Source organism: Neodiprion fabricii, chromosome 5, assembly GCF_021155785.1.
Source record: "Neodiprion fabricii isolate iyNeoFabr1 chromosome 5, iyNeoFabr1.1, whole genome shotgun sequence".
NCBI classification, from domain to species: Eukaryota; Metazoa; Arthropoda; class Insecta; order Hymenoptera; family Diprionidae; genus Neodiprion; species Neodiprion fabricii.
Window position 1 is genome coordinate 29,355,134 of NC_060243.1, and position 27,272 is coordinate 29,382,405.

Here is a 27,272-nt window from a genome sequence, read left to right on the forward strand (position 1 = left end):
CTCTTGATTCCTTCAATCGCAAATATACCTCAAGGTTCTTTTAAAAGTTGTCTTCTTTGAAAGAACATTATATCAATAGCTCAAGGTCCCATGACAACTTTGGGTGGTTTTTTTTGGTCTTTTAAGTATATAAAGACTGGTATAATAAATACATCCAAACGATTCGATGAAATCTATACATCTCATTTATTGCTGTTTTTATACCGAACGATTTTTTTATTATCGCTCGTCTATTCCTGAGAGGTATGCAGATGTGATATCGTGTTTTCCTCGTTTCGTACGCAGTCGACGACGGACATTAGAGGCAGAGTAATTAATCCAGCATGATTAGAAGTAACCCTGGAATTAACCGGCCAATCGCGTGTCAATGCTCAAATATCTTGTCGTCAAGGTTTTTCGACGCCTTTGTTCGTGGTTTTGAAACGCTTGTTTAATGCCGAACGTATGATATTCCAAGAAGGTACTTTCTGCGCCCATGCCGTTCGGTTCCCCACTCAGCTGAACGAGAAAGCTTTCTGTACGATGGTAGTCGCGACTCCAGGAATTTCCACTTCAGCCTGGTAGTCTTTGGCTGGTACCGAACCTCGACGTTCTAATCGTACATCAGACCTGTAGAAAAATTCTGAAAAAAAATATCGCCGCGTTAGATTCGCGTGACCCGAGATTGATTCCGAAAAATACCATTCGGGAAATCGTTAATTTATTCAAATTCCCACCGGTATTACTTTCCTTTTCTTTTTATTATCGGTAAACAGTTGTTTCAATCACGCACTGCACGTACCCACCGCGTTACTCGCTCGATTATACGATATACGTTAAATACCGTAGACACCAGCCTTTCTCATTCGTGCCGAATTAAAGAGACCAATCGCAAACTCGCGCATACTGCAATATACAAGAAAAGTCTCAAGTGCATATAACACATATTCTTACGCTGGATGTGAAGCAAGGAAACTAATGGCGGAATAGTGGATTTCAACGCTGGACGAGGACAAGGTTCGGTGAAATTTCATTATCAAAATTTAACGCCGTCATTTTTTCTTTCCCGTAATATATTCATGTTAGATTTAACATCAATCGCGAACCAAGCGATTACGGCGTTTCGCATATAATCGAAATCGGCACGTAGAAATTACCGAATAAATTTAACAGGTCCGCAGTCGAAACGGCTCACTTTCGATTGAGAGCCGCACGGTAGCTCAGGTGAAACGCTGCCGATTGTAGTGATGACGATCAAAAATTGTATTAGTTTCGTGTGGCAGGTACCTAAGTTTTTTTACGAGGAGAAAAATTTCTCTTTAGAAGATAGAGTTATGAACGAACGGATGACTGGCCCTTATCGCGAACTCCGTCATCCGTCAAACGCCGAGATTATTCAGTGAAATTTTGCAGAATAAACACAAGTTTAATTAACGTTCAGCGTCGCCCAGCTGTTGCGGGATTTTTCGAGCCTCCGTAGAGATGTGGTTATAATTATTTAACGTCTCTAAGTGTCGAGAGTTCCGAGGTGTTACAAGAGGTTGCGAGAGAAAATCCCTCTCTACTTTTGCAATATACTAACATACTTATTATACTCGTATGTTACTCTGCGTCACATGTCTATAGATATACTTACATACATTATACTTTGTGAACGTATGCAATTGCGCCCCGCAAATCCGACAACGAATTTGAACTGGTGAAATTTATCCGTTTATATAAAACTCTTTACCGTGTAATGACGATTCGGAACGGTAGCGTTCGTTTCCGTCTTCTCGTTTATAACGGTCTTTGGATCGATAACATTTTTCACATCAACTATCGATATGCCGAAACCCCGAAGCGGCGGTCGAGACTTCTGTCTCCAATCAGGGACACCCACCTTACGCAATATCTAAAACCGATTTTACTTTCACAAACACATAACCCATATGTACGTGTCGATCGGATTTCCATGGTGAGTTACAGCCGCGAATAGCGATCGACATAAGTTAACAAATATTAATTATCACCCCTCTAATATTACAATATCATTGTAATATCTGATAACACTTTAGACGTCATAGTCGCCGATTATATTTATCGGAAATGAAGACCGTAATGTATTCACGATAATTACCTCTTTGTTCACTATACCAGAAAATCCAGTTTCCTTACCATACTATAGAATATGTATAGGAATGCCGCGCAGGGTATAATAAAAATATGTGTATTGCTGCGCAAGAATTATTCGACGGATAAAAATTCGTTTCACGTATCTGCTGCAGCAGTATTGTCCACCATTTTGAATCCATTTCAGGATACCTGTGGTTTCGGCTTTTTTTCAGAGTGCATTGTACCGCATAAATTTAATTCACATATTTTTCGCTCAACTTTGCCTCCTTTACCTTTCGCTCGTTAATGTTTTCTTCTTTTTTTTCTTTCTTTTTTCTTTACATCTCCAGCATGGACAAAGGTAGGATACGTGTGACCATGGAATTCCTATACCAACAAGATTAAATTAACGCAGTGCTCGAACCGTGTAGTTTGTCCTTTTATTTTTCCCCCCTTGGTTCACCTTAACGGTCGTACCATCTTCTGAGGTTCTCAGTGACATACCAGTTTTCCGAACAAAGATCAACTCCCCGAAAGTCGTGATTCATTGTACAAAACTGGAGGCAGAATGAAAATCGAACAATAATCCTTTCAACCGTGAACGCGTAAATCGGTATTGCGATATTTCTATGTACCTGCAACTATATAAGTACCTGCAGCATATTGTTATATTATTATACAGCGTACCTGACATTTACAGGCAGCTGAGCTATATTATACCGAGAACCACCTTTCTTTCGACTTACGTTCGACCTTGACAAATATAACATAAGTATAGCATAACCTGAACGAAATATACGTCGTTTCCAAGCATGATCACCGTGCACATGGTGTACGATCTTTGAATCGGGAGTTTTTTTTCAAACGTTATCGATCATCGATCATATCCTGTGGTAAACTTTTCTCATAATATAGTTATACGCGTTATAATGTGATGCAACTGGAGCGAAAGTCAATTCCCGAAACGAAACTTAATAGCGGACGATATAAGCAAGCCATGTACGTTGTACACGCCGTACGAAGTATACAAATCAATCCTCTTGGCACTAATTTCACAGTTTTTGGACAGGTGAAATTGTAACTAATGATAAATTATTTATGCACTAATATAGCTAGATGAATCGAGAGTGATTTTATACAATGTTTAAATTCGCTTATCAAATATATTTGCCTTTGGTAAGTTTGACCAAGTTGGTGATTAGCTTTGTTATTTCACACCGAGGTTCGCATAACTTCTGCACGGTAAATTATCAATTTTTATCAATTGCTTCAAGTAATTTCCTGATAGTATACTTGTCCGTATGCAGAATAAAACCTGTGCCGGGTCGTAATTAATCGCAAGAATTGTGTAACGACCGAGGGGATCGGTTATATGGCGGAGAACAATTTCGTTAACACGGATTGATAGTGTGGGTAGGCAATTTTTTCGCGATCGAGTTTAACGCCGACCACAAACGTCGTAGTTCAGACCGAATACCGTGACAAGTTGTTATAGCAGCCTTAGCGCGGAAACACTTTCACTATATGGATACTAAATTTACGTCAATGCATACAGGTATACCTATGCTGTATATATTATTATCTACTTTGGTCGAAGTTGAAGAAGGTCTCTGTCTGCGACCACGCCACATGATTATACATCAGCTACCCACGTTATTGTCGATCTGCACGTATTATTCTATACGTCAAAAGAAATTCCAATTAAGTCTAAGTATCGGTATTGCGGTTTTTATGATATAACCGAGGATATAACTGAACCATCCCGCGTGGTTTATCCATCTGTACTCACCTATGGACTTAAATAGAGGATCGATAACAATATTCTCGACGATTTTTCCTTGGGCAAAACGTCTGAATTTCACTTGGGAATAACCATGCCTTTATTTGCGGTGTGTAGAAAACCGCGAAATGTAACAACCATACGCTGATGGTTGAACCCTTGACATCGAAACGAGCTGCTTGAGCGGTGAATCTGGCACCGATCTTTAGCTCGGAATACAAACTCTGAGACATCGGTGATGAAACTCTCCTCAAGAGAGTTCTACCGAAAAGGTCAACCGATTATACGACTTGCCAACGATATATGTGAAGTTTAAATTGCACATCCATATGCCATCGAATGTCGGAGATACACGTGAACGATATTAGCTTACTTAAGGTTATCGGCGAAACCGCAGCGTCAGCGATGTTGTAAATAATTACTGAAAAGCAATTAGAATCAGAAGCCAAACGATAACTCGGAAACGATTTTATTTGACGGTCGGTGGTCATGTATTGATCCATTAATTACCCCGTGCTTACCATCAATAAAGATAATAATAATAATCCACGGACCCAAAATTGAAACGCGACTGAATTTTATTTGCTTTCATGAATAAAAGTGAACTTATAGGGTTCAATTAAAAAATGTTGATCAGGTACCATAGTTGCTGCTTTTGCATCAGAGGTTCCACTTCCCCCCAGTAATTACCATCCGCAGTTACATGTCAGCACTGTGCGAATGCGAACAAAGTTTTGAGCCGGATTATGTAAATGACAATGTATTTTCACTTCTTGCGGGATTTGTTGCTAAGCGATGCATGCGGGGTACCGGGCAAAAACTCTCGGTTGAGGTATCTTCAAGTTGACTGAGACTCAGCCGCTATGCCAGGCATGCAACTGTACAATTCATTCCTTATTGTGAATCGTCACAGTCGACCGCTAACGGTTCAGACAAGGTTCAACTTTGGACACTGGATCGGTGTCAATGATCCCTGCTACCAGCTACCAGCTGTCAGTGGAAGTGTATTATACTGACTCTGCATAAGTCGCGCGATAGGAAGATGAAACAGTCTGATCTGTATCCAAAATTGATTGCACCTACATCCACACATTTCTGATGTACACTTTCTGTTCTTTTTTTAATTCCAGTTGAGCCATCATGAGAGAAAAGATTCGCGTCCTGCTTCTGATTTACGGTAAGCTCATCACCAGATCAGTTTTCATATGCGCTGCCTCCATTTTTGCGTCGGTTCTATCGAGACAATGACGGTTTTTAATGTGTTTTTCTTCTATTCACTCTTAGGGCTTCTGCTCACGGCAGTATGGACAACTGCTCTGAAACCAACTCGACCAAAGTTTAAGATTGCCACATCTTCTACGACCACTACGACGGAGGAACCAGAACCGGAAGAGCCTGTGGTTAGTCAGTTCTAAGTCCTTCTTTCACTGCATTTCGATAGAAGAATTTCTCGATAAGATCTCAGAGTGCTCCGAAATACCTTGATGAGAAACAGTGAAATGCTTTTGGTTATTTATACATATACGTAGGTGCGTGTAACACGGTTCACTTACGATTTTATACAGGCAACTACAGTGCAGACTGATGTTAACGCAACAACGGGTCACACATTGACGGGTATCCCTCAAATAGACTATATCTGGGATCCTAATCTACCGCGGGAATTGAATGGTTACAATCTCAGTTCGTATCCATTCTACAGCACCGTGCCCACCGAGGAAATTGACTTTAAATGCGACGGACTGCACGATGGCTTTTACGCGAGCATACAGCACAAATGTCAGGTATGACGAAATCCGTTTTAAATATCAATTAACTCATTATATTTGCCATTCTGAAGAGGTTTGATCGAAATTTTGAAAATTTTATATGCCAAAGTATCGTATCAGACTACTACATTAATCGTTATCATATTTAAACCAACACCCCGACCCGTCTGTGCAGGTATACCATCACTGTCTCTTCGGCACCCGATACGATTTTCTATGCGCAAACTTCACCGCCTTCGACCAGAAGACCTTCATATGCCACTTCGCGTCGGAGGTGGATTGTGCAAATTCTAAAAAATACTGGCACCGCAACGACGCTCTCTATCAAGCGGCGACGACGACGACGACCTCGACGACCACGACTACAACAATAGCTCCCCCGGTTCCCGCAGCCCCACAAGTTCCCGTGGGAAGACCCCTCCTCAGGGACCCAACACGGCGAAGACGACCCTGGAGGAGGAGGCCCGCCTACGATTACGTATACGACGATGATTACTACGACGAGGCGTACGAGAGGACCAGAGGACGAGGCTACGACAGGAGGGACGGGTACCAATATGACGACCGTGACTACGTGTCGGATAGAGACCGGGATCGGGACTACAGAGACCCGGAGAGAGACCGCAGCATCAGACACAGGGAAAGAGAGAGGGACAGGGACAATCCCGCGGGATACGGACCCCGAGATGCCAGCGATCGTCGACCGGTCTACGACGACCGGGATCAGAGGGATCGCGAAAAGATACCCGCGTCCAGACCCAACCGCAGGGAACCACCAATCAGGGCTAGACCCGTAGACCAATACGACGAAGATACCCGACCTTTGCCTAGGGACAGGGCACGCGATCCGGAGACGACGAGTTATCCCGATGGGAGAGGTGCAGCGGCCGAAGACCGACGGAAAGAGACAACCGATGTCAGGACTAGGGATTCATCCAGAGATTCGGATGATCGACGAACATACAATGCTGATAAAAGGTAAGAGCGTAATAGAGATAATTTCGCGAATTAATCACAATCATAATTTTAATTTCAATCTCCCGCAAATACTCCAACAGAATAGGGGCGGGGAGGGGGGAGTTGGAGAAAAAATGGCCGCAGCGATACAATAAACAGCCCATCTCGCAACTTTAACCTACGTTTTCTATAACTCAGTCTTTCAATCAGTAAGCATATATACGTTGGCTGATTTTATAGTCCTGGCACGAGTATAAAATCTTTGTGTTCCAATTTTTTTTAAGAGTAAAACGACCAGGAATTGGAATAAAGTTTCCCCGCCTCTGACGTCACAACGCCTTGATACTCATTTGATACAACATAGAATTGACTCTCACTTTAACACTTAATATACATAGGTACGCAACTTACCGCAATTTAATTCTACCGATCGTTATCACATTTTAGGTACAGAAACGACTACGACGATAAATCAGATCCAGCTCCCGTTGCAACGGGGGGTACCGATGGTCTGGTCAAACCTGCTGCTCCAAGTAGTTCGGTTTACGCAAGACCGCGAGCACCGCCCAAGATACGAAGGCCTGTGCCGGTATCCGAAAAAAATAAATACGCATACAACGTTTCTGCCGCACCCGCCGCCGCCCCCGTGCCTAATGGTGATTACATATACCGAAGCAGCGAGTTTTCACATTTTTTTTGGTATGCCCATGTCAGTATTTACTTTTACCAATTATTTTCAGATGAAACACGGAGAAGGCCTGATCCGGTGGATGATGACTACGTAGACGATGATTTGGAGGAAACTAGACCCCGAAGACCGGGCCGAAGGAGGCCGGCTTACAGAGACAAGGAAACTTATGACTCAAGAGAAACTAGAGACAGAGACAGAGAAAGAGACCGAGATCGAGATCGTGATAGGGAGCGTACCTATAGGTAAGGTAATGTACACAAAACAATTGCCACAACCACAATTCCCTACAGAGGACAGTAATTGTAGCATATTATTCCTTTATCACACTTCGCACATCTTTCGACCGTTGGCCCGTAAATACGATCCGAGCAAAATGCATCGGCGCCTAGGGCTCTTGAAATTCAGCTTGATATATCACGAAATAATCAACCTCGAAAAACCTGATAAAGTTTTAATGGAGCATCATCAAATCTCGAAGATTAAATTCTTGAATAAATTACAGTCGGAGGTAGACGAAATCTGTCCAATTCTTGTGAAATCTTACAGGATCCCTCCGACGTTCTGACCATCCTCCAAGATCTTCGGAAATTCGGAATTCAATTTCTCTATCACTTTCAATCGTTATTCACGTCTCACAGTTTCTTCTCACTCACTCACTCACTCACTCGACTCACAGGATTCATGATTGCAATTTTCTTACGATTAGTGCCAGCTCTATAGCTTGTAAGCTATGTTTTTTACCTTCCATGTCAGGCCTCGATACCAAGACGAGGAAGAGGAGGAGGGGGATGAAGTGAGTATCAGGAAACGACCGGACCGGCAGAGAGACAGGCATTATGAAAGAGGAGACAGACCATATGGATACGAGAGAGACAGAACCGTGGGTGATCGGGGGTCAATTAGTCCATCAACAACGGAAAGACCGGCTGCCCAGTACCCGATCAGATCAGAGAGACCGATTGTACCGTTGAGCAATCGTCCGTCAAACAGGGACGATGATTACATTCGACCGAAATTCTCAGCTCGCGAACGAGAGCCACCGATAGTACAGAGTGAACCCGTGAAGAAGCCCAACTTCTACAGTCAAAGGATGGAAAAAACGATTGACACATCGCAACAAACTTTCATAAATCAAGAACGTGACGACGGCGAAAGCGTCGTACAGGACGAAGAGGACGAAGAATTGGAGCCACCGACAAGGAACAAAAATTATCGTGATAAGACCAACGACCAGAGCTATCCTAGCCCAGACCCCGAGCCGAAGTTAGCCTCCGAAGAACCTTCGGCGCGTCCACCGTTGACCGGATTACGTGGAAATTATAAGTACGAAGAGGCGAGCTCTGAGAGTCCATTGGCGATCGATTACTCCTCGGGAACTTTATCCGAATATTACGACGAGCCTGAGGAGGTTCCGGTATCCTCGCCAAGGACAACACTACGCGTTGTTAAAAGGCCCTTCCTGCCATCGAGAGGCGGCAACCCAAACCCCAGAGGTTTAAAGCAAGTTGGATTGAGAGTGGAGCCACGATCAGACGAGATCAAGTCTAGCTCGAGGCAAACGAGTGACTTTGACTCGGCTCAGAATCAGCCCATTTCTCGAGAACATTCTTCGAGCAGTGGCGCCAGGTCATCGAGGTTAAACACGGGCGATGAGACGATTTTCGGTACGACAGGGGAAAGGGATTACAGCCCAAGAAGACAGCCCTATGACGCCTACAGAACAATTCAGAGCGACGTCAGACAGCGGCAAGGGGAAGATCTACCGATCGAAGCTGGGATTGCGACGAGGCCGCAGAGTCGAAGACTTCAGAAAGATGACTCGATAACCGACGAAAAGGACTCGCCGCGGTCCCAGGACGAGGAGGAATTTGCACATCGACAATTCGACCAGCGATTTCCCGCGTCGAGGAACGATGGAGAACAATTCAACGCACCTCCAAGGCAAGATAGCTCGGTAACGTTGCAGTCGCGTAATCCGGACGACGTTGAAAACCAGCTCCAAGACATCCCGGAGAGCGAGTACGACGTCGCGTTGAACGACGCGCTGCCGCCGACTTTGAACAAGGAGTCAAACCTTCCCAGCGGATTCGTCCTGCCGCTTCACCGACAACTGGAGAGAGATACGAACCTGCAATCCTCCCAGAGGAACTACCTGCTAACCAGGCCAGCTGAACCCGTAGTTCAAGTGAAATCTTCATCTTCTCAAGGCTCCAGCTCCTATCCTGTACCACCGTCAATAGCTAGAGCTCGTGCCACCTTTCCTCGTCCACCACCGGGTGCCGTATTTGCACCTGGACATCCACAAGCACCTTGGCAGGGGTACGACGAGTACTAATTAGTCTAGACATTTAGGCTTGAACCAGGCAGTATTTGTTCGAGAAATACTTTATGGCTGCTGTAACAAGAAGTTCCATTAATTGAATGGCTCCAATGATCAGGTTCAAGTTGAGAGAGTGTAATGTTCTGAGAAATTCCGATGTGGATAGTCAAATCTGGGTTTCTTACCAAAGGTAAAGAAAAATCGTTCCAATTTTAAACACCTATATTCGGATTCACTTGTGGATGTAAGACTCGTTCGAAACTATAAATCTTAAAATGGGGGGAGTGCAAGATTTGTTTCACTACATTGCCTACCACCGTTCAATTATAGTGGAAAACTGTCTCAAACCACGCGGGATTGACGTTGTTCATCTGCGCAATATCGGATACTCATTACTGGGTCGGTAGGATCAGAATTTTTACCACACGGCGATAAATCGCATATAATATCACTGAAAAAAGATTCTACGTTTCGTAAGCCAATTTGAAAGGGAGTTTGAAGTCAGTTGATTCTGTTTTTCCGCAAAATGAAACAGAAACAATAATTGTCAGAGGACTCTGAGTGGGTTTCTTAGATGCGACATTATCACTTAATATTCCGAGTTGTCGTGTTTAATAAATTGAAGCTGTATCTTCTAGATGTTGACCGTCGTGGTCTCATTGCATAATTATATCATGTTATAAACGTTAATTGATATACACTATTACGCACAAAATAAAATGAAAGAAACCGTGTGATATAAGTACGATTTTTTATATAGCATTTTTGTACCCATCCGTATGCGGTGCAAACTTTGTAAATATATGTAGGCACGTAATACAGTTTGTGAAATTCGATTCAGCAATTAGAGTCTGCAAACTGCGAGGTATTTGTATTGAAAAAGAAAAATAATTCATAATATGTAATACCGAAGTGCAATAGAATATATACATATACATATATACATATATTATAATAATTAACTCAAAGTATAATGCAATAATATGAACCTTCCTAGCTGTACTTGATTAATCGGTATGTAAATTATAATAAAACATATCTTGAAAATACGGGACAATCGCAGTTTTTCTGTCTTTCTCGCCATACCAATTTGACGTTCAAAAAAGAAGCCGTGTATTGAAGTATATAATTTTTTCGTAGGCACTTACATAACAACTCTGAAATGCCGAATATTTGTAGAAATAATAATCGTCTTAAAAAAATTTAACCCTTTTCCGGAATATTCCATCATTTCTATAATTTATCCCGTTCGATCACACCAATTTTTTGCTGCACAATTAATGGTCAAGTTCCTAATACTAGTTAATCATAAGCTATTGTTAGCCAGCACTGCGTCGCAAAACTTGCAGATGAAGAGATAAGTCGTTCAATAGGCGGTATCGTATACGGATAATCAATTCGTCATCTGGTTAAGATAGGAGCACTTGCTTATCGTTTCAGATTCACGCGTTATATCAATTATTTCGATGGTCAGTTATAGCGAGTGCCTGCTGTGAAAGTAAACATGAATGTCCAAGCGTGATTATTATGCCAGTTACTAATTGCAAAAAACCACCAAAGCTTCATTTACCGTCTCTGAGAAGCACCGAGGATGTCGAATTTTTATAAATTCGGTTTCCTGTACCTTGCCTTCGCTTTGATATTCATTGGATACCACACGAGCTTCGTATGCGGACAAAACGGTGGGTTTTCATATCTATCGAATGGTCAAGTATGAGGAAATTTGGGCGTCATTATTCGAAGTGATTTTCTTTCCCCAGGAACCTGCTCTGAGTATGAATCTGGAGATAATTTATGGACACCAAACTGTACCGACGATAATTATTGGCAACCCGTGCAATGCAAGGGGGAAACACTTAACGGCAGGTGAATCATTTTCAATCGCCTTTTTACGACAAAGTGAAGAACTAAGGCCTACCGATTAAAATAGTATATTGTGTAACTAGGAAGCAAACTCGGTCTTTTCTGGCCAAGCGTGAGTTTACGATATGAGTCGTAAGTGAGCACGCATATGGTCCGAAGGCGAAAAGATCGTTGCCTCCTTGTTGCACACGATACTTTGTGTAGGAAGAGTATGTTACGCGTTTTTTCATGATATTAAGGTTAGGGTCGCGTAATATCAAATTTATTCACGACAGCGCATGTGCGCAGTACAGAAATGACCACTTTTAACTCCTAGGATTTAAAAGTGGTCTTTTCAGTACTCTGCGCATGCGCATTCGCAGACTCACTCGGCCATCATAGAAACGGGTACCTTATGTACGTAAAATACACGTGAAAAGACGGGTGAACATGCTCGCATGATGCATAACAAATTTTAATCGAGAAGAAATTCACGCACGTTACTTGAAGACGGTATGACACCAGAAATAAAAATCTAAAATATTACGTTGTAGATGTTTTTGCTACAATGCAACGGGCACGAGGTTGTTCGGTTGGGCATGGTGGGCATCTGCTGAAAACATGACTTGCGGTAAGCGTTCACACACGAAATTATTTCCTCAACAAGTGCCCACTGCAATTTGATTTGCCTAATTTAAAAATTTTCCGATTCTGCATCTTTTCCAGCTTGTAGCCGACGCAGGGAGGCCCTCGAAATTGCCGGTAGAGAAGACGTCTCTTTGCACTGTTCAAACGAAGGTAACTACGAGGAACTGCAATGTGATAACGGGTTGTGCTGGTGCGTTGAAGCCACGACTGGCAAACCGACGGAAAGGGCCTATCCAGAGTCGATGATGACATATCTTCCATGCTGTAAGCTTGATGGATGTATTATTTATGTTTCACTAAATTCGTAGAATACAACAAATTCTTTGATTTATTATCGGAAGTCTGAGTTCGAGTACTAATAAGAACTGCTTCAACGGCCAATAACCCAATAGTCGTAGGTTAAATCCTAAGACTTTAGTAGTGTATTACATTATTATGCATTGCGGAGATCATCCTTCAGATGGAAAATGTTAAGTAATAATAATTTCTCAATTTGTAGACAATACGACCCTGGTTGGGTCTCAATATCTTCGCAAGTGCGAGAGTGTGATGGTTGCACGTGCTAGAGTTCTCGAGAAATTAGAAACACACGGTCGTTACTACACGCACATTGACGCCGTCAATTGTGAAGGAGACGGCAGCTACGGAAATTACAAAATTTCAAGCTCACAGTTAGTAATTCAAAAGTGCCGTTTCTTCTCGAATCACTTCTTCCTTCTTCTTCAGAAAGTAAAAAATGAAAATATATTTTAATTTCAGAATTCTTTGCACGTGGAAAAACAACACGCAGATAGAATCGTATCAGACGGAACTCAGCAACATTCTAACAGTTGATTGCAGTGAGTAATTTAATTCAAAGAAGTGCATCCACATAACATCGAAACTGTGTAATTAATTGAGAATTGAAACTGTGCAAATTTTTTAACATTATTTTACGGATATATTTTTCCAGACTGTGCGAGGGATTATGTGATATATGACGAAGCGGGGCTGACTTTCAGTCTTACGTGCGACACCGACGGAAGTTATTCGTCGGAGCAATACAGCAATGGGTATCCGTTCTGCGTCGACAGCGATGGATTCGCAACTACGTATCTTGGAGAGCTTGGCGAAGATCTCAGCTGCACTTGACCCATGAACAAATTCATGCAGCTGCAGAGATACGCAATGTACTACAACGCTCATTACGTCCTATTATTAAAATTTCAATTGGGAACATTTTTTACTTCTCAATACAACTTGAGTTATCGATTTTACAAGTATGAAATTGTTCTAAAATTAAAATTAAGAACATTAAAAATTTAGTTACGTGTGCAGATAGAATTGCGAGTTCCGCCTACTTCATATGGAATCTAGTATGACGCGACTAAATTCCTGGTTGTATACAACCAGACACCTTGCCATTCAAAATGAGCGTAACCGCTCGAGTTTGTTTTATCCGAAAAAGCAGACACGGTACTGTCAACCGACCACTTGAGCTATGTCGAATGCACTTAAATAATGATCTAGTATTCTACCGAAGTTTTATTCTCAAAAATATACTCGATCATACATAAAAAATGAAGTTACAAAAGCATGCAACCATTCGTAGAATCGTATAAGAAAAAGACATGGACCTTTTACAGCACGTGGCATTAAACTGAATTAATGAAAAATGGCGATGACTTGAAAGAGTCTGGAAACAAGTGTATGCAAGGCGTATGAAGCTTATATAATCATTTTGACTTATCGCAGGATATTTCTTTCGGTATTTAAACGAGATATCAGACAATAATCATACCGGCGGGGGATAATTATTTGAAAAATGTCGATTACGTAAAATAAATTTAGGATTAGACGAACAATGAGATTACCCGTAGCTCAGTACTGTTACCACGCGTAGCAGATGACTTAAAATCTATACTACACTGTTAAAAGGATTAAGAAAAAAAAAAAAAAAGAAAGTAAATTAGAAATATTTCTCGAGGTTTGACGCGAATTTGCTGGGCGGATCCTTTGGACCATGTCGTTCGACAACTTTACCGTCCTTGTCAACGATGAATTTGGTGAAATTCCATTTGATAAAGCTGCCCATGATACCACCTTGCTCTTGCTTCAAGTATTCCCAGAGTGGGTGGGCATTTTCCCCGTTGACATCGATTTTCTCAAACAAGTCGAACTTTACCTACAAAAATAAGAATGAAAAAAACATTGATTATGACAGTTTTTAGAGCACATAATGTCTTCCGATTTCATCAATTTAAATGAAATTTGGACAGGTGAACTGTATCATGAAATCCTTATAAGATTATAATCATTATAAGATTCAAAAATATTTTCCTACATTTCGGCGTTCAGCGAAACTGCAAATTTGTTCACTAGTGCCTGGTTCTTGCTTTCCAAACTGATTGCAGGGAAACGCAAGGATGCGCAGTCCTGTAAAAGAACAAAATGTTATGAATTACTTATTGGATATTAAGTAAAATATGTCAATAGAATCACAATCTTCACCTTTTGTTTCAGCGTATTTGTCATGTAGCTCATTTAGTTCCTTGTAATTTGATGACGTCAAGCCGCATTTTGAGGCGACATTTACAATAAGAAGAACATGACCCTTGTACCTAAAATAACCATTGAAGCACCATTAATACTTTCGTCTCATCATATGTTGCTTCAAATCAAGTTTTGTGAAACGCTCTTAAAAACTTTGTTAAACATACTTGGATAACGGCACATCTTCTCCTTTGATGGATTTGACAGTGAAATCATAAACGGATGTAGCATTTTTGAAATCTTGATTTCCACTCATACCTGAAAACATATTGCTGTTATTGTTGTGGAGTGGACGGATATTTTTCAGATTCACAAATTCATATAAAATGCAAGTATTTTTAAAAAGGCCAAAACGCAATGCAATTAATGATTTAGGAGGAAAAAACACAGAATAAATTAGAAAAAGCATTATTATAATAGATAAATAAAGAATAAGCCTAACATTGAGCATGTGAGATACGCAGAATTGGTAGAGCTGTGACCCGACTGATGCATGTGAACATGTTGAATTTATTTTCGAGAATTTATTTTCTATTGTGTTCTTTGTTGAGACGTCATGCGTGAGCCACGGTCTAGAAAAGCAAAAAAGCTATTCTGATTAACCATGTCAAGCATCAGATTACGCAATAGTTGATGAGAAGCTATCCTCGTCATCTGGCGGGAAAAAATGAAGTACCAAACTAGTCTACTGTTCTTTGTGTTGCCGGCGTACAAAACGATTGATTTGATTTAGGAATTCAATTACTGTTCTACTGAATGATTGAAATTGTACATGTAGACTTTGTTCACCTGTGATTTTCTTAGTATTGTAGATTTCTTAATTCGTCGTCGGAACTCGATGACAATGAGCAATAACTTCAAGCTTGCAAAATACAAACGAGCTAGTAAACAGATCGAAACGACAACCGCACAGACAACAATCCTGCAGCTTCTAGGATTACCCTGAAACGCGGAGTACGTATTAATGAGATGGGCGACTACTACTCAGTTATGTCTCGGTGTCCGTAGGTAACGCAGAGCATTGACGATCGACCGAGTGGTCACGAAAAAAAACCTTGAGAAATAACCTCGATCAGTGGCGAATTCCTGAGAAAAGAGTGGCTGTTATGTGCCGTTATTTTGAAATACCATGCATTTGTACTGATATACAACTAACGATCTGCCAAGAGTGCAAAGTTGAGAGAAGGGAGACATGGTAGAGGCGGCCGAGGCGGCTACCTTTCTACCGGTAATTATTGTTGTCGCGTTATTAATTTTTTGCCGTGATATGTTATCGAAGATGATGAAAGATCAGCAAAGTATAACCAGAACTAAAAGAAACACCGAAGAATCAGCAGCCAACAACAAAAAGTCATTTTCGACCAGCAGCGAGTCTAGAAATATCGAAAAACGAATGAAACCTAACCTGAAACCGAGCAACGGGCCAGCACATGGTACCCCAACAACAAATTGGGAAAAATTTAAAGATCTCATAAAAGACTCGGGATCCGATGAAAAAAAAATTAGGACCAATAATGCTCATACAAAAACTTTTCCGAGGCAGAGGAGGAACTACAGTCATGTAGAATGTACTGCATCCGCACCTGCCTCGGTAACTATATCCGAAAATCAGTTTGTTTTTTAATCTAGTCTGAACGATCTCATAAACTTACTACCAGATTTTTTTCTAAATCCACGTACTTTAAAATGCAGAGTGTTTGTGATTTGTTACTGGGGAACATACCCGCTTTGCGAGGAAAATATTTTCTTAATTTTCCAAGATGCTTACATCACTACGTTATCCTACCATATTATCACTTTACCACCTAAATTCCTTACAGAATATATCAATTTTCATTTCAGACCTTTTCCCCCACCGCTAAATCCAAGGTAAATATCGCAAAGAACAAGACAATGAATCAATTGACAAAACAAGTAGCAATAGACTGTGAGATGGTTGGGATTGGAAACGGAACTGAGAACATGTTGGCACGGGTCTCGCTAGTTAATAGGTACGGAGTATGTGTTTACGACAAATATGTCAAGCCGCGAGAAAAGGTTCAAGATTACCGAACACCAGTGAGTGGAATTCGTCCTGATGATCTTTACAACGGAGAAAACTTTGAGACGGTCCAAAGAGAAGTGGCTGAAATATTGCAAGGAAGGTTACTCATCGGCCACGCCCTCAAGCACGATACCGATGTCTTGTTTTTATCCCATCCCAAGAGAATGATCAGAGATACATCAAGATATAAGCAGTTTAGAAAAGTTTCAATGGGGAATACACCGAGTCTAAAAAGACTAGCTGCAGAATTGCTCGGTATTGATATACAAAGCGGCGAGCATAGTTCCGTAGAAGATGCTAGAACTGCGATGCAGTTATACATGTTATATAAAAATCAGTGGGAAACTGATATCAGAACTAAGCGGTGAAAAATTTTGTATATTTTCTTTTACTTGCGAATTGCAGGTTACGTTTTATTCATGTCGGGCATTTAAGGTATGGCAAACATTTTTTTTAAGAACGTACAACTGTTGTTATTGTATATGAAATGTTGACGAGCTCGAATTTAATAATTTAATTTCAATATTGAATGAAAAGACTGTTGTAACATACATAAAATTCAATACTGCGGGGTTAGTCACCAGTAACTTTCCTCACATTTTAGTACCATAGTTAAGTGGTAATCTTCAACGATTAGCTCCATGTATGGGGTGCGAATTACATTCTACTTTTGCAACAAGGTCAATAACGATTTGCAATAATAGCAATCGATTTTACAAATGTGCTAAGTAATTTACTTAGTCAGTTACCTACAGTTTTGTTCTTGTCTATTACCGATAAGTCAACTGTAAAGTGAATCATATAACTGTTTTTTGATGAGATGGCTTAATCTAATTAGTTGAAAAGAATTCGTACCCCCCTTAGATATCCAATAAAATATTCACACCTGCAATAAAATGCTAACAGCTTTTCTGAATTTCTCTCTACTGGGTGCTGTCTTGTCCATCACAGACTAATTCCGTAAATACAAATATGACCTTGATTTGTTTAACCACCAACTATGCAACTATTGTTTCTGTGAATTCGTTTAGAACTAGTTGAGTTGAGATAAAAGAAGAATTTCGAAAGAAAACCATAGTAAAATGATTAATGCCTTGATATATGAGTATTAGATTATGTATATTAACAAGAAGTAAATTATTTCATGTTGAGATGACGCATATTTTCTACGACTAATCAATTATTTCTGTAATTATGAAAAATAAAGTATTTTGTTTATAAAATAATTGTTAGATTTATTTTGCTATATGACAGCTTAATTTGTTTGAAAATGTAATGATATAACAGATAAATTTTGAATGAATAAGTACTAACAAACATCTGTTCGATCAATGGAAGTTAGTAGAGTCACAAAAGGATTTTTCAAGGAAACATTAAATGTGAAAATGATTAGCCGTGAATTTTTCAATGTTGTATACATAAGAAGAATAAAGAAAAATCTTTGTATTCAAACAATGAATACATAGCTCATTTGCTACATTCTCGTATTGGTGATTGCCCTGAGTGAACGACCTTGTTATCAGACACATTCCCTCTTTTCTGGAATGTATTTCTTGCTACTTCCCATCAAACACACTGCAGTCTTCATTGTTTCTACAACCAGCAACGTGGGCAATAGCATTATTTGTGCATCTGAGTACAGATTGCGCCTTGGTGGAGAAAAGATTGTTTACTTTCATCAGAAAAATTATAATAATACTTTTTGCGAGCAATAATTTAATGCAAATCGAAGTGAAGTGAAAAAATAAGGCCTCAATTCTTAAAACAGACCAGAAAATTTCATCACTGCTGCATAGGGTAACTCTGAACTCTGAACTTTGCATTTATTTACAAATAAACATTACGACATTTGACCTTATGACTCTTTCAAGTGGGGAATTTTACTCTTCAGGGTTTAATTTCGTAACAACTCATGAATGACAGTTGTATATTACACATATTACTTTTACTCAGCTGCAGTCTGATAGAAAGTCAACAAGACTGCAGCAGTACTACAGATTAACAGTAACTTTCATAAATCATAAATAGATCAATTATTCTTACAGGCAAAATCGAATAAATTCGTGCACTGATCTCTTTGCTATTGTTATAAAATGTTCCATTGTATAGACTGCTGGATTTTCAAGAGTTTCACCCCCTCTTGAGTCTGATCTTAAATTTGAATCAATGAATTGATAAAAATTGATATATTATATTGCTACTAGCAGTGACTAATTATAATTTCACATTAAAATTGAACAATGAATACATTCTTTTAGCTCGGTAATGCCGATTACGTGAAAAAATATGTAAATTGACTCATGAAATCAGTAAAGAAACTTGTTCCATATTTCATCATTCTTTTTTGAATGTACATATGTATATAATTGATTGCCCAATTGAAGGAATAGTTTTATAGTCAAATACATCTTTCAGAATATCGGTGACTGCATCGAGTGTTGGATCACATGGAAAATACAACTGAACAAATTTATAACTTGAGAGTAAATCATTTGAATAAAATGAGAATAGCAGTGATAGGCGCCGGAGCGGCGGGGCTTGCTGCCCTGAGACACTGTACAAGCCAAAGTAACAAGAAAAGTATCGAGGTAATTTGTTATGAACAAAGTGGGGATATTGGTGGTACATGGGTCTACACGCCAGAAGTTGGGAGAGATGCTTATGGGCTATCGATACACTCCAGTATGTACAAAAACTTGAGGTAGGTGAGGAATTAGGAAAGATTATGAAAAGTAACATTACATTATGGTTTTCTGGTGCTTTAATCGAAGCAAGATAATTAATCTGATGTTTGCAGGACAAATCTTCCTAAAGAAGTGATGGGGTTTCCAGATTTTCCAATTCCGGATAATGATAAGAGTTATTTAACACGCACGGAATTGTTGGACTTTATAAATACATATTGCGATCATTTTGAGTTGAGAAAATATATTCAGGTAATAGGCACATACCCTTTATCTCTCCCATTGAAAGACCGCTGAAAATATTGAATTAATCCCGATGAATATTTCTCAGAGCTAATCTTTCCTTTTACATTGAATTACAGTTTCATCATCATGTGGTCCTAGTCAAACCATTGGATGGTGATAATATGCGCAAGTGGTCAGTGGAGGTTGAGGATCTTGAAAAAAAAAAAGTGTTAGTTGAGGTATTCGACGCTATTATGATTTGTAACGGTCATTACTTTCAACCAAATATACCTGAACTTGAGGGTCACACTTCATTCAAAGGACGTGTATTGCATAGCCACGATTACAGAGTACCGGAAACCTTTGCTGGTAAAAAAGTCGTGGTTTTTGGCGCTGGACCATCAGGTACTTGTGGAGATAGCTCTACACTGGTTGTTTAAGTCATCAAATGTTACTAATAGTTAATAAAATTGATATATTTATTACTTGTCTTGTCAGGAATGGACTTGGCTTTGGAAATATCAAAGCATGCGCATCAGGTGATATTAAGTCACCATCTTAAGGTTCCAATACTCACCAAGTTTCCCAGCAACGTCATACAAGTAATCACTTACAAATATTTCAGATGTACTACAGTTGTCATTATTTAAACCTTAATTGTATGTGTAATTCAAATTACTATCAAAACTAGAAACCAGACGTTGTACAGCTCAGAGAACACCAAGCGGTGTTCAAAGATGGTTCAAAGGAAAATGTAGACACCATTTTCTACTGCACTGGTAAAGTATCGCACTACATAATGCTTGACCATGAAAGATCTAGAAATTGAAATTCAAAGTTCACTCTCTTGGGTATAAATGAGCAGGTTACAAGTACAGCTTTCCATTTCTGGACAAAAACTGCGGCGTCAAGGTTGATCGTAATATGGTGACACCTCTGTGGAAACATTTGCTTGCCATTGAAAGTCCGACTCTTGCCTTTGTCGGATTACCATACTACGTCTGTGCTTTCAGCATGTTTGATCTACAGGTTTGTATCGTGACACAAGTTGTAACTCTTTCTAAGTATAATCACCTTTAAGAGACGAAAAGCAATCTCCTGTTTCTTGTGCATGATTAGGTTCGATTTGTTCTACGCTTTTGGCAAGGTTTTAAGAAGCTTCCGCCAAAGGAAAATATGCTCGCTGAAGAGAGTATGGAATTAAAAAAAAAGCTGAGTGAAGGTTTGCATGTACAACAATTCCACATGATGGGATCAAAACAAGGCCTTTACTACGAAGATCTTGCAAAAACCGCTGACCTAGATCCACTGCCACCAGTTCTGACTAGTTTGCATAACGAAAGTAGCCAGAAGTTCATAGATGATCTTTTGAATTATCGAGAGGATCGTTACAAGATTATAGACGATCATACATATGTACAACTTTAGGTGAGCAGTAATATTTGCCTCCATTATTGGGTACTTTACTGCTGCATTTATGTGAAATTTGATTCAGTATCAATAGTGAAAGCAGGAAATACAAGTAGTTCAATTTCTTTTTCGTGATTGTTTTTATATTATTAACATTTTCCGTTGCAAAATCAGTTTGAAAATGGGAAATATCGTGACTCCTTTACAAGAGAACAATCAAATATCCTTGCCACCAATAATATAGAATGATTGAACTCGTAGGTGTTTGTAAGCCTATGTAACAATTTATAGTTTCAATTTTATTTTCGAAAAATTGTAAAGTATCGTAAATAAAAAGTACAAAATTGCACAAAGCTAAAAAAAATTAGTATAAAAATTTGTGTAAACGGAATACAAAACGACTTTGTATAAAAAATACCCTAGGAATACATGGGAAATTTTGTGGTAAAATTTAAACTTCCAAGAGAATTTCTGAACTACGATAAAATTCATGTCAATACTACTTTTGGCTGTCTCCAAGAACCTATTGATACATGTTTAATTAGAATCGCCGGTAGCAGTTTGGTTAAAAGAATCCACAAGCTTAAAAAATTTTTGACCTGAGTTTTGAAATGTCTACGAATTCCTGTTCTTAAATTTTCGTGGCATGATAAACGGGCGATCAGAAAACGATAATAGAGAACCGTCTTTAACGTTATTCAAAGAATAAATATTATTCGTCGAAACTATACCTGCAGTGCTTTGTACCTGTGAAAGATGATCCCGTCTTGAACTTTTCTGCAACGTTTCATGTCTCCGCGTCAATCTGTACCAAAAAATCAATCAATATCGAACATTAACAATCGTTTTGCTTTTGACAGTTACTACAGTGAATGCTGTCAACGATTGATCAACTTAGGTCATTGTTAATACTTAAATGTTAGTTGTAAAATCGAAAAGTACCTACTCCATAAATAATGGACTGTTACAGTGGCTCATTTCATTAGAGCTTGGCTTTATATGTAGCAAATTTTGTGGATTATCCTTTTTTCGATCTGTTTCCCTTTTCAGGCCATGTCTATGGTTCCCCATGTATTTCTGGCTCAATACTGTGATATCGGAGGTGGAAACAGAAGAATTGATACATGTCGATGTCGCAGTCGATATTTTGCAATTCGTACCAGTAATACGACCACGAATAAGTCCTGCTTCAGTTCTCGGTTTTGGTTTCGGTTTTTGCTCTGGCAAATATTTCCTCAATAGAGGAGAATTATCGAAACCTAATGGCCACTGGGATAACGATTGAGTATGAGATAATCGGCAAGGCGTTTGAACCACTGGCTGCAGACACCGTGATGCATTACTTCTGAGCCGATCAGGAACTACTGCCCCCTCAATGCCGATCGAAGTGAGATTTTTCTCCAAAAGTATTCCCTCAGTTGAAGACGACTCTGCGCCCATTTGTCTTGCTCTTCCGACTTGCATATTGTACTGAAATATCTTGTGTGCTGGGAGTTTTGATACCGATGTTATTTGTGCGAGACTCTTGGATTCTAATTTCTTTGGCTCTTCCCGCTTCGCAGTCCTGTTGTAATCTATTCCATAAAATTTTTTCTTTATTTCTAACCATTTGGATTTTGCATCAACTGGCTGGGTATACTTTGCAATTCTCAACGAGTCCTTTCGTTGAATAAGGAGACCTGATGATTCCACTGGATCTGTTAGCCTCTCAAGGCCTTCGATAATGTCTTTAGACTGCAACATTCTCTTGTCTGAACTTTCCAGAGTCAAAGATTGTATATTACTTTTCTGTTTCTCCAACTCATTTATCTCCGTTATATGATCTGAAACTGTGGTTGCATATATACGATTCTCCAAATCATCTGTGTGCGTCACAATGCATGAATGCTCCGACTGGGTAGTCAATTTCCTATCCTGACACACTTGCGGAGGAACTACCGCAGCGTTTGTCTGTGACCGATCTCCTTTGTCATCGAGGCAGGATTTTGATCCATTACTTTCTTGTCCCTTGAACTCTGAGACTTGTTGCACATTACTACGTAGAATTTCAGATCCAAGCAGATTGTTTTTTACCCTTTCTTCACATTCTTCTCTATTTTCAGTTGTAGGTCTTTGTTCCAACATATAACTAATAGATGGAACAGGAACGGAATGCAGCCTCGACTTTTTACCTTTTTTGCTTCTCAAGTTCGTCAGCAATATCGTTAAGCTCTCTTTACCTGTGTTCACTGTATCCAAAGAATTGTAATCAGCAAGTCGAAACTTTGAATTATGGGGTTCAACTTCGTTTGGTTTTTCTTTTTCGAATTTCTTAACATGAGATAACTTGATTTGAGGATTCTTAGACAATCTAAACTCACTTCTGTGATGTGAATTTTTGGAATGTATCCGTCGTTTATATTCGACAACATTTTCGCCTCCTTTGGAAGTGGCATCTTTTGAACTAGTCAATGGTTCTTCGTATTGTTTGACACCCGTCTTTCTACATTCCTGAATGTTACAAAATTTGCCTGAACATTTATCTGGCAAATAATCGCTGCTCAATCCAACATTGCTTACATTTTCGTGGTGTGAAGAATACGGATAATAATTTTCATTTTGTAATTGGAACCCACTGCCTTTTATTTGGTCCCCCACTCTCATTTTATCAATCATTTTCAAAGAGAGATTGACTTTCTTTTGTGGAGATAAGAGATCCTTAAGGCTTTTATGATCCGCTATCTCTGTCGGACTGATTTCGTCATTGGTTCTTAGTCCCTGCGGACCGGAGCTACTGATGGAATGAAAATCACTGCTTCGGTGAGGCAGTAATTTTCTCACATCTGTCGAGAGGTGTTTTGAATCACCTGTAATATCTGGTAACACTAAGAGCTCTGGCTCCTTTACCACCAATTTCAGCTCTTTTGAATCATATGGCACACTTCTACCTCGGAATATCGACAACGTCAACACACTCCACAGCAAGCAAGCAACCGATCTTATAATTGTCAGAATTAATTTTCCAAAGTAGTATATCGGACAGCACAGTACGTAGAAAATGCAATTTAGGATGTCCAATAGCTCTACTTTGAGATCTGAAAAAGACAAACTATATTTCCGAAAAGCGAAAAGCTGTAGAGTGTTATACTTGTTGAAGGATTTTCCTAAATTTTTTTTTTTTATTTTCACTACTTGTTGAAATGAAAGAACCTAAGAAATTAACAAGTTATGATAGTTGTCTCTACGTACTGAGAAGTAATGAGAAAAACGGCTTCTCCTTATTTCGATGCTTGCGGTTCTTCTGTTTTTTAAGCAATTCTGAAACAAGAAAAGATAATCACTTGGAATTACTATACGTGATGTTTACCAGAGATTAATCTTAAAACCAGAGGTGTATTAATTGGTCTTTATGTGTAATTACCAGTTGGACTTATTTCCAAAGAGGAAACGTGCTGTTTTAAAAGAGCTACCGGCATTTTTGTCTGAAAAAATTCTTCTCTCATAGATTTTTCAGTCATCCTAGATACCTACAACAAAACAACATAAACACACCCATGTATGAAAAACAGACAGAATTAGATGCACAAAGGAATTTCGTGGTCGGAAATTCAATACTTTCACTTAGTTTTACAGGTAAGTTCTACTTCCATTTTTACCTTGCTTTTTTCCTGTAGCAAGTTCTGAAAATCACATCGAAGCTGAAGAGCGTAAGAGTTAACGCTGAGATTGCTGCAAGAAAATTCATTTTCATGTCCGTTACAATGGTAAAAAGGATCTTGAAGTCCATTGATTCTATCTGTGATAGGCTGAAGTTTTGCGTATCTGCTGCGCACCATGTCTGAAAATAAAAAAAATGAGTCAATGTCTGCTCTACTAAGCTATGCATAAAATTGTTCGAGCTGTAGGATTCAAAGTTGATTACTTGCACATGTTATTCATGTTGAATTTTCTTCAAATATTGGAAGGGTCGAAACATTCCTAGGCTTCGTTAATTGAGGAATTGAGGAAAAGAAAAATCGTTGAGAAGATTTTAGAAATAAAATAGGGATAAATGCTGTGACATAGAAGACTAGGATAATGTGTCGCAGGTGCTTTAGTTAGAAAATCGAAAGTTATAAATTACCTTTTCCATTAATTCTCTCCATTTTGAAAATTATGTTGATTGAATTGCAGTTAGTCAGAGAAACATGATTGATGAAAATAATCCTTTGTTATTAACACGTAAAATTAAGTCGAGAATGAAATTGATATGACAATTTAAAGTTGAGCAATAATTTGCAATGAATTATGATATGATGACAATTTATTGTTTAACCGTAAGTGTCAAAATCCCATGTATTCAAGAGTGAAGTTAAAATTGAACGTGGGCTCGAAAATAAATGAAGAAAATGAAACAAATAAATAGATCGACTATCGTCCTTGTTCAAAATGTTTAAAGTTAATCCGCGTTCCGCAATGCTTTATGGGAAGTCCCCGCGCTTACCAAACCAGAGCAGACGACTTATTTACTTCACGATAAGAAAGCTAGCAGCCGAATTTTTCCAACTTTACTCAAGCGCGATGCTTTCGCGCCTCGGCTCAATTTAATAATTAATAGGAATTTTTCAACGTTACGTGCTGTGTCATTAACTAAGAACTTATTTCTTATTATGGAATTTAAATGAGAGTGACTTTTCAGTGAGTGAAATTTAATCGCCGCACGCTTCGTTGATCAGTAAACTAACTATGGCGGTTCGGATATCCCATTTATTCCGTAATAGATTTAAACAATTTTTTAGAACCTATAGTACAAATTCAGCTGAGATAAGCAAAGCTAAGGATCCTGAAGTGACTGAGCAAGTGAAGGAACGGCTACTAGATCGTTGGGGTAAGAACAGGTCATGTTAATTTTTGTTCGAGGTCAAGTTAGGTTAGGTATTTACAGGTTATATTATATTTATATTAATTTGACGAAGCAATTCACAGAATATAGGGAGATCGGGTGTTAGCTTAGAGTATGCGAACTTGTTCGATAATCATTCGATAATTGTCACCTGTTTTATTTTCATTGTAGCAAAATATTGGAAGAATCTCTTCATTGACTACAGAGATGTGGCTAAGGATGTTGCACAAGGATGTAAGGATCGGCCTATTCGTGCTTCAATCTATTTCTCTCGTAAGTGAAAAATCATATTTCTTAATTTCCCGCAGTGAAACCGGCTGGAATGAGAGACAAATTATTTTTTTTTTCTTCATCTTTATGATCTTAGATGTATCACTAGACTTCTTTGTAAAGGATTCGCAGCTCATAAAAATACATGTTTAAGCCCACTATAGCTGCTCATCATTAGTGCAGATGACACTAATTATTGCAGTGAATCAAACCAAAAATACAAAAGAAAAATATATTTATTTAGAGTCAGAGGAGCCAGTAAATGTTCTGTTTCGGTATGAAATTTTCGTGTGAATTGGTTTATGTTTCAGTTCTAGGCAGTGTATACTACTTTTCACGACACAACCCTAGTGCAGATTCATACAGAAACATGTTGATAGAAGAATCAAACAAGATGATGATGGTTGGAGAACCAATTCGGAATCGTCAAAGTGTAAGGCATTTGAAATCGATAGAACAGTGCTTCAATGAAGGGATCATACGCAGGTTGAGCTTGGGGATTGTTTCTTTTATATGGTTGGATAACTACGATAAAGAATGTGCTCACTACAAAGCAACATGTTCGTATCTCAAACCACAGTATTTAGGATTTCATCACAGAATAGTTGACATTGGTTTCATGGATAAGTGGTTGCTACTGGAGGACAAAATGACTGATTTTGATATAAATGAAGAGGAATTTAAAGACTTCTCCACTTCGCCAGATAAAATCGGCTCATAATGAGAATATCGAATATTATTGACGGATAAAATTATAAATATTAATTATTATAATAGTATTTATACATATGTACATATAGAAGGTTTATTCATTGAATAAATGTGCCTTCACACACAAGTATGGTAAATTTTTTTAAACTTATATATGCACTATTGATACTTCGGGATCGAAAGCTGGAATTTATTGGAGAATTATATTACAAGATGATGGAAAAAGAACGTGGCGGAATACTGTGCTTGAAAAAGATTCGAATGCTTCGAATTCATTAATTTCTGATAAAGTTGTAAATAATTTACTATTATTGGCCTATTCTGTTAGATCTAATCAAAAATTCGCGTGAAGGTAATTGAAATGAAAACGTTATTTCAAGATGTTTTCAATGAATTGTCCAGCTCTCGTCAAAAGTCTCATCTAATTTCATGAACGGTGTAAAAAATCCCAATAG

At 39.0% G+C, this 27,272-nt stretch overlaps 7 protein-coding genes across 16 annotated transcripts; 5 read left to right on the forward strand and 2 right to left on the reverse strand.

Moving 5' to 3' along the window:
• The first annotated feature begins 577 nt into the window (after window positions 1-577).
• LOC124183887 (zinc finger CCCH domain-containing protein 13) lies at window positions 578-10,639 on the forward strand. Of its 2 annotated transcripts, none has more exons than XM_046573026.1 (8): window positions 578-996; window positions 4,984-5,030; window positions 5,138-5,253; window positions 5,419-5,637; window positions 5,798-6,600; window positions 7,027-7,235; window positions 7,320-7,512; window positions 8,024-10,639. In XM_046573026.1, the coding sequence occupies exons 2-8, from the start codon at window positions 4,994-4,996 to the stop codon at window positions 9,603-9,605; spliced, it is 3,159 nt and encodes a 1,052-aa protein (XP_046428982.1). In that variant the 5' UTR covers window positions 578-996; window positions 4,984-4,993; the 3' UTR covers window positions 9,606-10,639. The 2 variants fall into 2 exon arrangements, with proteins under 2 accessions (XP_046428982.1, XP_046428983.1); XM_046573027.1 differs by lacking the exon at window positions 578-996 and adding an exon at window positions 1,244-1,262.
• A 392-nt stretch (window positions 10,640-11,031) lies between these two features.
• On the forward strand, window positions 11,032-14,089 carry LOC124183890. The gene is made up of 7 exons (XM_046573035.1): window positions 11,032-11,272; window positions 11,351-11,456; window positions 11,987-12,063; window positions 12,159-12,344; window positions 12,580-12,751; window positions 12,840-12,919; window positions 13,033-14,089. The coding sequence occupies exons 1-7, from the start codon at window positions 11,182-11,184 to the stop codon at window positions 13,209-13,211; spliced, it is 891 nt and encodes a 296-aa protein (XP_046428991.1). The 5' UTR covers window positions 11,032-11,181; the 3' UTR covers window positions 13,212-14,089.
• On the reverse strand, window positions 13,587-15,561 carry LOC124183893 (probable phospholipid hydroperoxide glutathione peroxidase). Of its 2 annotated transcripts, XM_046573040.1 has the most exons (6): window positions 15,402-15,561; window positions 15,055-15,184; window positions 14,780-14,870; window positions 14,571-14,680; window positions 14,404-14,495; window positions 13,587-14,244 (listed from the first exon to the last, which is right to left on the reverse strand). In XM_046573040.1, the coding sequence occupies exons 2-6, from the start codon at window positions 15,113-15,115 to the stop codon at window positions 14,029-14,031; spliced, it is 570 nt and encodes a 189-aa protein (XP_046428996.1). In that variant the 5' UTR covers window positions 15,116-15,184; window positions 15,402-15,561; the 3' UTR covers window positions 13,587-14,028. The 2 variants fall into 2 exon arrangements, with proteins under 2 accessions (XP_046428996.1, XP_046428998.1); XM_046573042.1 differs by lacking the exon at window positions 15,055-15,184 and having other exon boundaries at window positions 15,402-15,560.
• A 95-nt stretch (window positions 15,562-15,656) lies between these two features.
• LOC124183889 (RNA exonuclease 4) lies at window positions 15,657-17,879 on the forward strand. 2 transcript variants are annotated; one of them, XM_046573034.1, is made up of 2 exons: window positions 15,657-15,840; window positions 16,455-17,879. In XM_046573034.1, the coding sequence occupies exons 1-2, from the start codon at window positions 15,805-15,807 to the stop codon at window positions 17,022-17,024; spliced, it is 606 nt and encodes a 201-aa protein (XP_046428990.1). In that variant the 5' UTR covers window positions 15,657-15,804; the 3' UTR covers window positions 17,025-17,879. The 2 variants fall into 2 exon arrangements, with proteins under 2 accessions (XP_046428990.1, XP_046428989.1); XM_046573033.1 differs by having other exon boundaries at window positions 15,659-16,203.
• Window positions 17,880-18,214: 335 nt separating this feature from the next.
• LOC124183888 (senecionine N-oxygenase-like) lies at window positions 18,215-22,150 on the forward strand. Of its 4 annotated transcripts, none has more exons than XM_046573031.1 (9): window positions 18,520-18,701; window positions 19,072-19,357; window positions 19,454-19,592; window positions 19,703-19,970; window positions 20,064-20,167; window positions 20,257-20,344; window positions 20,431-20,594; window positions 20,685-20,993; window positions 22,026-22,150. In XM_046573031.1, exons 2-8 carry the CDS (start codon window positions 19,104-19,106, stop codon window positions 20,991-20,993), a joined length of 1,326 nt encoding a protein of 441 aa, XP_046428987.1. In that variant the 5' UTR covers window positions 18,520-18,701; window positions 19,072-19,103; the 3' UTR covers window positions 22,026-22,150. The 4 variants fall into 4 exon arrangements, with proteins under 4 accessions (XP_046428985.1, XP_046428987.1, XP_046428988.1 ...); XM_046573032.1 differs by lacking the exon at window positions 22,026-22,150 and adding an exon at window positions 21,611-21,718; XM_046573029.1 differs by lacking the exons at window positions 18,520-18,701; window positions 22,026-22,150 and adding an exon at window positions 18,215-18,453 and having other exon boundaries at window positions 20,685-21,414.
• LOC124183891 lies at window positions 19,619-22,415 on the reverse strand. Of its 4 annotated transcripts, none has more exons than XR_006871074.1 (5): window positions 21,922-22,059; window positions 21,707-21,780; window positions 20,143-20,383; window positions 19,857-19,993; window positions 19,619-19,777 (listed from the first exon to the last, which is right to left on the reverse strand). XR_006871074.1 is itself a non-coding variant. In XM_046573038.1 (3 exons), the coding sequence occupies exons 1-3, from the start codon at window positions 22,413-22,415 to the stop codon at window positions 20,297-20,299; spliced, it is 639 nt and encodes a 212-aa protein (XP_046428994.1). The 4 variants fall into 4 exon arrangements, 2 of the variants coding, with proteins under 2 accessions (XP_046428994.1, XP_046428992.1); XR_006871073.1 differs by having other exon boundaries at window positions 19,857-20,019; XM_046573038.1 differs by lacking the exons at window positions 19,619-19,777; window positions 19,857-19,993 and having other exon boundaries at window positions 20,297-20,383; window positions 21,723-21,780; window positions 21,922-22,415.
• A 3,070-nt stretch (window positions 22,416-25,485) lies between these two features.
• LOC124183892 (mitochondrial import inner membrane translocase subunit Tim29) lies at window positions 25,486-26,944 on the forward strand. Its single transcript, XM_046573039.1, has 3 exons — window positions 25,486-25,821; window positions 26,008-26,109; window positions 26,418-26,944. Exons 1-3 carry the CDS (start codon window positions 25,680-25,682, stop codon window positions 26,825-26,827), a joined length of 654 nt encoding a protein of 217 aa, XP_046428995.1. The 5' UTR covers window positions 25,486-25,679; the 3' UTR covers window positions 26,828-26,944.
• Window positions 26,945-27,272: the final 328 nt, after the last annotated feature.